At 39.4% G+C, this 10,185-nt stretch overlaps 1 protein-coding gene across 1 annotated transcript; it reads left to right on the top strand.

Annotated features, from left to right (window-relative positions):
• The first annotated feature begins 213 nt into the window (after positions 1 to 213).
• FBXO47 (F-box protein 47) lies at positions 214 to 9,759 on the top strand. Its single transcript, XM_075171871.1, has 10 exons — positions 214 to 394; positions 818 to 988; positions 3,886 to 3,962; positions 4,506 to 4,583; positions 5,737 to 5,845; positions 6,747 to 6,923; positions 7,499 to 7,645; positions 8,260 to 8,402; positions 8,802 to 8,961; positions 9,641 to 9,759. Exons 1-10 carry the CDS (start codon positions 214 to 216, stop codon positions 9,757 to 9,759), a joined length of 1,362 nt encoding a protein of 453 aa, XP_075027972.1.
• The last annotated feature ends 426 nt before the right edge of the window (positions 9,760 to 10,185 follow it).

Below are 10,185 nucleotides of genomic sequence, written 5' to 3'. Positions count from 1 at the left end.
GGAATTAGAAAATTATTTAGTAAATTGCATGTCATTGCACTAAATTCAAACAAAAATGTATCCTATGCATATGACAAGATTTTCACACTCCATCGTTGTGTCTACAATGGAGTGATTTCCTCTTAGCCTAGTTTTAGGTATAGTATTTTCCTCCTCTGAAAATAGGACTTTCAAATTTTCTCTCCAGGTTAAATTTATGGGACTAACAGAACCATGACATCCACTGCAGGGACCAGCTACACCTTGATTCCTAACCAGAAATACAGACGCAGTAACCGTCGCTCCAGACAGCACTGCAACATCTTGGACACAGATCCCCAATCTCTGTCCACACTTGGATATTTTAAAACACTTCCATTAGAGATCTTTCAAATGGTATTGAATTATCTTTCAGGTGAGAATCTGATAAGAAAGGTATTGCTTCCAGTATCTGAAAATTACCACAAAAGTTTTCCATTTAGAAAAAGCCATTATTATTTAAAATGTTTTACCTTTCAGCTAGTTGAAGTCATTTTATGTGACTTATTCTGTGAATTTTCAGCTTTTATGTGTGAAGAACGAAATTACCAAAATTTAAGTGATAATTACAAACTATTGAAGTGGTTTTTGCCTATTATGTGTGAAAAGTATTCTTTAGATCTATCCATTTCTAATTATTACAGTTTGTTGGCAAAGGAGATAAACAGTAATTAAATTTTGTTTTATTTGTAAATCTTATTTCTTGGTCTATTTTTGAAGCAAGATAAAGTTATTGACTAGTGATCAGCATTCTTCTTGCAGTAAAGATTTACAAGTTTACTGGGCTTTGCTTTTTCAGTGAAGGATATCAGCATGCTGAGCATGGTGTCGAAAACCATCAGCCACCGCCTTATTAATTACATCTCAACCCCATCAGGAAACCGAAGGCTCTTACTGCAAGACTTTCATAACCTTGAGCTACCTGGCAAGAGAGAAGGATCCTGTATTTTAGAGCACTACAAATCTCTAGGTGATCCTTTAATGCAAATGGTAACAATTAGAGGAGAACTAAACTCAGTTAAAAGGTTTCTCCTGTTATATGCATTGATCGGTAAAATGCTGAGGATATGGCCCAAATAATTTGTGCGGCTCCCTCTGAAAGTGAAGTTCCTCCCCGTGCCAAATAGCCCACTCAAATACCATTATCTGGTGGGGGGAGGTGGGAGGAATTACCTGAAATGATTCCAAAACCTCTTAGTTATGGAAAAAATAATGTATGTTCTGCCTCCTCTATGTTTATTTTTTCTTATTAAATGGCAAGCAGGGCTTGGGCAGAGGATCAGTTCTCAGTAGTAGGTGTTTCCAAATTTAGTTTGTTTGGACACCACCGCTGGAAACTGCAGCAGAAACCAAGACTCCCAGGCCCCACACCAGCTGAAGGAATTTGGCTGTTCAGACCGCCTTCGTCTATCACTTTGGAGTAGCTCGCATTCCTCAGTCTGGGAAATGTAGCCGCAGTACTTAAACCCAGCCTAATTCTGAAGTGACCAACAACAGTTGCCATCAGAAAGCCTGCTTGGTACTCTACTTGAGATGTATTGCAGATCACATTCCACTTCCTAGAAAAGAAGCATGCTCATCACAAAAATGTTATCACAGTTGTCAGTGACTAGCATTCTCCTTGGCAGCTTTGTATCAAAGACTGAAAGGGGCATGAAGAACACGTTTCCCTCTCACTCTTAGCTTAAGGGCAATGTGAAAATGCCTGCACTTTTGCTGTCATGGTATACTGTGTGCTAACCAAACCCCTTCTGGGTGAAAAGATTCACTTGTTCTTTCTTTCAGCTGCTCAGACCTCTTTTGGCATAGCATAATAGAAATCTGGATCAAAATAACATGGGTTCGATGGTAATAAGGAGTGCCGTACAGCCTCAAATTCAAAGTTGTTTGCTTTTTAACTTTTCTGCTGATTTTTAAAACACATCGATTCTAAGTCATTCAGCTTCTCGCTCAGAAATGAAGCCTTCCTTCTTATGTGTCTTGAACACTGAAAATTGTCTTCATCCCCGTCAGTGTTCTTCCATATGAAAAGCAAATTAACTTAAATTCTAATTTGATCCCTACCAATTTACTGTTACCTAGCTGATAAAAAAAAATTGTTTATTTGACAGAGAAATAAAATGATGCCATGATTAGATGTAGAATTTTAAGTATTGTTTGAACTTAAGACATTAAATAAAAGCATACACAAGGTAAAGGAATGCCGTTAAAGTCATTTAGACCAAAGACCTTCTATTGTAAGCAGTCCATGTAGGTTTTGAGGTATCTTAAAATAATCTTAGTGTTCTATTTTTAAAATGAAGCCTGAAACCCTACAATTCTTAAAAAAAAAAAAAAAAAAAAATTAGTTTGGGCTTTGTAGTAACCACATACAAGATGGCAACTTGTTGTTTAAATATAGGTGTGAACCCATCGCTATAGTAGGCCTAGTAGTAAAAACACGACATATTCAAAATATAGAGATCATTGGTATTATGTGTGTCATCAGTGGAAGGCTCAAGAGAACGTTTTTGTTAAGAGGTCAGTTGCAAAATCAATATTTACTTTACAGCAGGAAAGACTGGACTCAATGGGAAAACCTCATTCCTGTACAGACGCCTGAACAGGGTCTACATATCACATAAATCTCACTTAAACTCAGAGGGGTCTGGCTCCGCTCAAGTCCATGGTAAAATCTTCCAGTACTGGTAATGGGGTCAGAATTTCAGTCATTGTTTAAAATGGACTCGAGTTATAAATGATCGTGGCACTGTCCTTCCGCACAGGGGGTTTTGCTGTACAAAGCCAGGAGCAGTACCTTTTGCTCAACCCTTTTTACTCAACATAATTTTTCCCCACACTGATGGCCGTATTCTGATTTGCAGCTACCTTGTCTCAACAGTTTCAACTATTCTTCAGGGAGTTCTCTCCATCATCTAATCCAGTCAATAGAAAATTGACTTGACTGAGCTTTGGACCATGTCCTAGGCTGATGAATAAATTATGTCTGTCATGTAGGAATGCTAACACACTTCTAAATAAGGAAAAAGTCAATTTAGAACCACAGTAAATGCATTAAGTACTTTTTGACATTGGAGAAGTTACGTATTTTTTGGGAGACTGACAATTCAGAAAAAAAAGTTTCCTCCCCCCCCAAAAAAAAGTACATGCTTTTTTGTGGATTTCTTGATTAATTAACAAACAAGATATATTTTTTTTATTCTGGTAGAAGTTTTTGAAGAGCAAGCTGTTAACCCATTTTCTATCAGTAGTGTAGAAAAAAATGCTGCTTAACAAACAGCTGTTCCACACTATAATGAACTCCAGACTTTGACATCCTAAACACATACCATTTCAGTCCGGTATAGGAAAATAATTTTACCTCTTAGCTATGTTTTACATTAACAGTGTTCAGAATATTTTCTTTTTAGAGCATGTGGCTATCTTGAAAAAATTTTGGAAGCTCGGCTTTCCATGATGTAAGGGGAAAACCAGCGTTCCCCGGGGTACTGTTAAAAGAGGTGCAACAAGGAACATTTATTTCCAATATTTTTAACAGCTGTAATTCTAAAACCAATATAGTAATTTTAATAGGGCTCCAACTGTGACTAACAGGGACTTTAAAACAACACAATAAACAAGTTATGGCATAGGAAGCCTACATACTCCCCGACAACATTTCTTTAGTAAAAGATGTCCCCACGACAAAAGCAGACACCCCTTCTCCAAAGCACAGATTACTGTTTTGTGCTGCTCTTTTCGCCTCGCAGTAGCGGCTTTTTCTCACTAGCGTGTGCATGCATGGGATGCGAATGCTTAAGCTAATTCAGTAGTGTATGTGCCATGTACACACACTCATAGTCACGTACGTATTTGTTTTGTTCACAGGGTTGTTGCTTAAAAGATGCACACTTCTATTGCCTACAAAAGATAGGCTAAAGTATATACACAAGATCCTCTCAGAAGTAAGTTCACATTCCTTTCACTAGTGTTTCGAATTGTCCCTTGCACTTACAATACCATTTCTATAAGGCAATTGTTAGTTGAATTATGCCTTTTACTGTCCCTTTGCTGGAGTTTACTACTACTGTGTAATGAATTTATTGATTTGAGATCAGACTCTTTTTAATAATAATAGAAAAGCCTAAGCCTATTGAACACAAGTCTGTTCTAGTAAGATTTCATATTCCAAGATCAGTGGTTTTCAACTTTTCTTCAGTTTGTGAACTACCAGAAATTTTGCACAGCTCTTCACAGAAATTTTACTCTCCTGAAAACAGGGTTGCTCTTCTTAGCTTACTTTTGCACACCCATTTGACCACAGTTTTGGACGTAATGCTAAGCCATAACATAGGTACTATAACTTGTTTCCTTATACAATAAGGGAAGAGAATCCTTCTAAATCTCTCTAACTAGTATTGATGTACACAAGTAGTACAGAGAATTTTCAATCACAGCAATTAGCTTATGGCCAGTTAAGATAAATTACCGGTGTTTTGCACTTGCAGGTTTCCTGTTTTAAACTTAATGGTTGTCCAAGTCCTTTGCATTGTTTAGGATTACAGTGCTATGGGGTATTTTTACAGGTACAGTATATTTATGGAGAGAAGGCAAGTATCACAAATATAAAAGAAAATTAAGGTAGTTTTCTAAATTAATCTGTGTTTTTGCAAGATATTTAGAAGTATAAGATGGTTTTGAGCCTTTTGGGGGTAGCGGGGGGGGGAACACTTTTATTCACACAGTTCTCTGAATTTCCTCTCTGGTTGTTAAAGTTGCTGATTTGACTCTTGAGAATTCCTTGGTCTGGATTTCACTACCAACCAGTCTGGATTTTGATTAGCGATTTATTATCTAAGAAGACATGGGAGAAGGGGAGCATTTTATTACACAGCTTCAAATTCACAAATCAAGAGCGGAGATGGTTTGGTTTAAAAGTAAATGGCTATACACATCATATGCCAGAATATTTTTGTTAGCTTGTGGTAGCTTAAAATTAATTAAAAAAACCCCAAACAACAACCCAGTGTCAAATGAATTAGTTCAGCAATGCACAGCTTATTTACTGTAATGACCACTGTGATTCCAAATATGCAGTAAAACGCTAAGGGTAGGACCATTTTAACACTACATGAGATGTTCGATTGTAAAGTGTTAGAATTGCCATAATGGAGGCTTTACTGGATAGTAACTTTTTTAAAAAAATACAGAAACAAATTCTCCCTTAGAAGAACAGGCATTTTGAGCACATTTTAAATGCATTTAAGTCTTGGAAACTTGTGCATAGAGGTGCTGTGTAAGTATGCAGCATTAAAGTATTTGATAATACAAAAAAAAACCATTATTATCTCTCCGCGGTTAAGAGTTACAGATAATTATTTGTGCTGGGACATTTGTCTTTGTAGCAAATACCTTTGTGTACTTTTCCACATAAGGTTAAAAAATAAGATCTTGGCCCTAAATGTGGAATGCCATTAGCACCTTTTGATTCTGGGCTGCATTAAGCTTAAGTACAACCTCTGCCATAATGTACAGCACCTCCGTAGCAGATAACGGTTTCCGTACACTCATCAGGGAGATGCTGTGCAGGCACGACACTCCAGGTATGACACCTTCCCTCTCTGTTCTTCTGACAAATAGCCGGACAGGGTGTATTTATCTAATATGAGAAATGGCATTGTGATCTAAATCTATGGCTCAATCTATTCATTTTAACCCCCTTTCTTTTGCAATCTTCAGATCCTAACAGCAGGCTGGGATGAACTAGAGTGTCACCGGGTTTTTAACTTCCTCTGTGAGCTGAGCAATTTACCCCGTAAAGTACAGACAGTTGTCAGCAGCAAACCGGGTAATCATCAAAGCACACAAAAGTCCTACAAAATCAAAATGCGCTACCATGGAGAGGTCAGAAAAATGGATCTTGATTACTGCAAACAAAATATGTTTAGAATTGAGAATGTTTTAGCTCAGCTAAGCCTTGTAGCACCAATCCTTTCCTGACTCTCACGTACATTCTGTTAGCTCCAGTATTACACAGAAAGTGGGCATTCTAAACCAAGTACTTGGCCTTCATATAGATGAATGCAGCTATTTTTTCTTCACCAAAAGCAAAGTGCTTTTGTCTTTGACACGTATCCTGTAGTGAAGAGAGTTGTCTTGAGAGGCGTTTAGGTTTTTTTTAATCATTCCATTATCAAACCAGTGCATAAGTTATGTATATACGTAAACAGTAACACGGACTTGAATCTTTCGTACTGTACACCAATGCCAGCGAAATCAATGGGAAAGGAACCCACACAGAAATAAAGTGATGCAGTAAAAGGTTAGGTTTAGTACCTCTGAAACACAACGCTGATGGGGCACATGCCTCTCAAGAAATTCTTATGTTACCCAACACAGGACTGGGTATTTCTGTGGAAGACTTTATACACAGCCATAAACACGCTTCCTCCTATTCCCACTTACTGATGCCAAAAAAGAGAAACCAAAAAAACATAGCTGAGAGCCCTTGAAGACATGCATGAGTTGCTGCAGAAAGGTACCAGAGGGTGCATTGATAGATTCTATGGCCTGAATTAGTGCAACGTATCCAAAACAGCCAGACTCAGGCAGTAACAGCTGAGAATTCAATTAAATTCCCCTAGATGTTCTTGGGCAGCTTTAAGAAAATCCTTCTTTCTCTTCCTATTAAAAAAAAAAAGTGATCATCTGTATCATCTGTATATAATACCTACATTCTTTTACCCCAGGAAGTGCCCGAAAGCTAGAGCTGCGGATAAGGTTATACTGTCGTAGAGTCTTGTTGAACCACTGGATTCATCGAAGTGATTCTGCATTTTGGCTGACTCGTATTTTAAAGCCGTGGCCCATAGTCAATCAAGCTCGCCTGCTGTATATCATCTTTGGGCCAGTGTCCTCTCTTGATGGCGAGTAGTCTGGGGGGTTAATTTTCAAAGTTTGTTCCCTAAGAATGAAATTTCCTTGCAGGATGCAGCATTGCCAAAAACCAAGCTTTATGCAAATAGAATGTAATCGTATTGCCTAGAAAAAATTGTTTTGCTTAACCAGGTCTCACTAACATACATAAAATACATAAATGGTATATGTGTGTGTATATTTATACATATCTATATCTATATATAAAAAAAAGTTGCAATTCAAGTGAAGAAATTGCACCTCTGTTCCTCTATTCTGTCTTGCTTAGGGTAGAGGTAGCTCGAATGCACCTCAAAGAAGCATCTGTTTCCCTGAAGAAAAGCATGCTTTCTCACTTAATTATCAGACCTGGGGTTTCTTTAAATCACCCTTTGATTCATGCTGCAACTACCACTGTCCCTACTGGAGTGACAGATGGAAAAAAATCTCACTGTCACAAAGACTGAGTTGTGTTACCTGAATTCCCCTCCTCTGACTCTGCTGTAAGGTCCAGTTTAGCACCTTGCTTGTTTAAAAAAAAATTACTTTGTCACTTAATAGCAGTTGTGATTAATATATTGCTCAGGACATGTGGTTTGGCAGAAAATGATAGAAGGACCAACAGATGAGACCAGTCTGAAAGGTCTAGCAGATGCAATTAAACTGCTGTATGATACAGAAGCTAGAGAATGGACAGCAGATGATGTTATCAGTCTTGTGGATGAGCTGTCAGGTGTGTTTTTGCCTTTGTCATTAATCCGTAGGATTATATGCTCATGTCCTCCAAATCTGGCAATAAGTGTGTTTCAGACACAGAGGTGCCTTGGGAAACTGCCTGCAATATTCCTTACAGTAGCTGTGGCGTAACTGGAAAAGTCATTACACTTGGAAGCCAGGCAGTAGCTGGGGATGAGCGAAACCCAGCACTGCTTACAAATTCGGGCTGTCTTTCCCCATTGTGAAATATTTTAAGAATCCATGCAGACCTTTAAAATTCAAGTCTTGTCTAGCCATTATTAAGGAAACGTTGTCCCAGCTGTGTAAGCTTAAAACATAATGTTTGTTCAAGCCAAAATTCTACTGAACAATGTTAACGCCCCATTGAAAGTTAGTTTTGGGTGAGATTATACCACAGAAGCTATCGTGAAGAGCTCTAACCGTATTGCTGATAGGAATTGCTTATATGACTTCATTGTAGCAATTGTATTCCAGAGGGTACCCCCTCACAGATTCTGGTTAGCTATCAAAGCCAACAACTCATAAATTCATGTCTTCCAGAATAGTTTTTGTGGCACTCCTTTCTTTTTGTTCAAAGATCACTAAAATTCTCTCTATTTTATTACAAAGTTATTCCCCGGGAGTGGCTCATGGAGAACAATGCTCGGCTTCTTATTCTGAGCGGAAACAACGTTTGCTTCACTTTCATGGCCAGTAAAGCTGTGAATGGAAGAGCCGTCGAGTTAGCCAGACTCATGGTCTTCCTGGTTTTGGTGAGTGCTACTGAACAGAGCCTGCTCGGGCCTTTTGTCTCTTTACCCTCAGATTTGCTTTCTCAGACGGGAAAGCTGTTTCCCCATCTACTCCTACAAACCAGAAGTCCAGCAAGAGACTTGTAGTCCTCCACCTTCTGGTCCCTGTCCAGCATGTCTCTGCAAGGTAGCAAGCCTGTCCTCGAGGAGAAGTACCACTAGCAAAGTGTTGAGGAGTTACGCCATTAGCACACCAACAATAAAAACAACCTCTATGTCCTCGTAACAAACCCTCATTTTCCAGGCCACGGCTGCACCGATCCATTAGAATCGATCGTTAATTCTAAGATTTCGTCTTGCCTTTTATAGCATTGTACTCATCATAAAAGGCGTATTTCTAATATTTCCTGTGTACGTCAGGTCTGTGAGAAGGACCTGTACTGCATGGACTGGGCAGTAAAAATGATGCAGAAGGTCTGCAAAGTTTTCAGCACTCCAGGGGAGAGAAACAAGTTCCTGCAGTGTGTGGAGAACGCCTTTGCTCACATGATCATGGACATGCTACAGGCAGTGCTGTCCGGTAAGCCTGCGGGTCTGTGAGCCAGGACGGGCTCTTTAATCAGGAGCTAGCACTGAGCGAGGCGACACAGCGTGGCATCACAGCCTGTCCTCCCTTCCCTCACCAGGCAGAGCGATACTGGAGTGCCTGGAGTTTTTTTGATGACATAAAATAACGAATCAAGTGTCATAATTGGGAGAGACGTTTATTTTAACCGATCTCTCTTGTTTAAGAGATTCACCATCCGCCATGGATGGTGAAACAACAGTCTTTTAAAGTACGTCCCACCAGAGCATTAGGCCCGAGGTCCTTCTGGGCTGCGTCTAAACACAGGCTCTGAGCAGCTGCCAGCCAGCCTGTTCAACTCAACAAGCTGCAGTTGCTCCCTGTCCACAGCTTGTCAGCCTTGATAAAACCTCCAGACTGATTATGATGGCAAGCTCAGTTAGGACAGATTTTTGTCTTAACGCACAATTGTTCTTGTCTGTCTTTGGGCAAGCTGGTGAAGGAATTTTGGAGAGAGTCTCCTGTGTTATTTCACAGCTGTCCTGCCATCAGGTGCAGTAGCTGATGCCTCATAAATCTAAGTGGAGGCTGCTGATTCAGCCTCTGCTGAAAACACTGAATGAGTAAGATTTATCTTCAAAGAAGTCATTTAGTTTCACTAATAATTTAAAAGTGTTTTTCTTTGCCCTGGTAGGTGATCGTGATGAAGAGGACAGCAGCTTTTTGAATTTGTTTCACCTTGTAAATGCACAAGCGAACTTCCATAAAGAAATCCTGTACCTGACCATGAGAAGCAACAGCAGTACCATCTGATGCGCTGAATTTTACGGGCTCTTGCTATACTCCTGCTGCATTTTTTTTCTAAACATTTGCAAAGCAGTGTCCAATTATTTCTTACATTTCCATTCCAGTAAGAGCTGGAATAGCTGCGGGAGAAGCTAGTGACATACATGTCCGACCAGCTGAATGAGCTCATGGAACATATTGGGGGACCTCTAAGTGTTCGCAGCAGAGTTCTGCGCGTTTTGCTCCTCCGAGGCTGCGTTAAGGCACACTGAGGAAGTGGGCTGGGGGCCTCTGCTTTGGGAACATAAACTGCATTCTTTTCCCACTGTGTATGTTTGCATACACAATAAAAATGACATGGTTTTCATATTTGATGTGCATACACAAATTGAAGAATGTTGTCTTAGTTCAGAACCAAAAACATTTTGATCTTTTAATTTTGTTTTCTCTTGG

The sequence above is a fragment of the Calonectris borealis genome, chromosome 22 (assembly GCF_964195595.1).
Source record: "Calonectris borealis chromosome 22, bCalBor7.hap1.2, whole genome shotgun sequence".
Lineage (NCBI taxonomy): Eukaryota > Metazoa > Chordata > Aves > Procellariiformes > Procellariidae > Calonectris > Calonectris borealis.
Note: the sequence above shows the minus strand (reverse complement) of the source record. Positions and strands in the feature narration are given on the sequence as shown.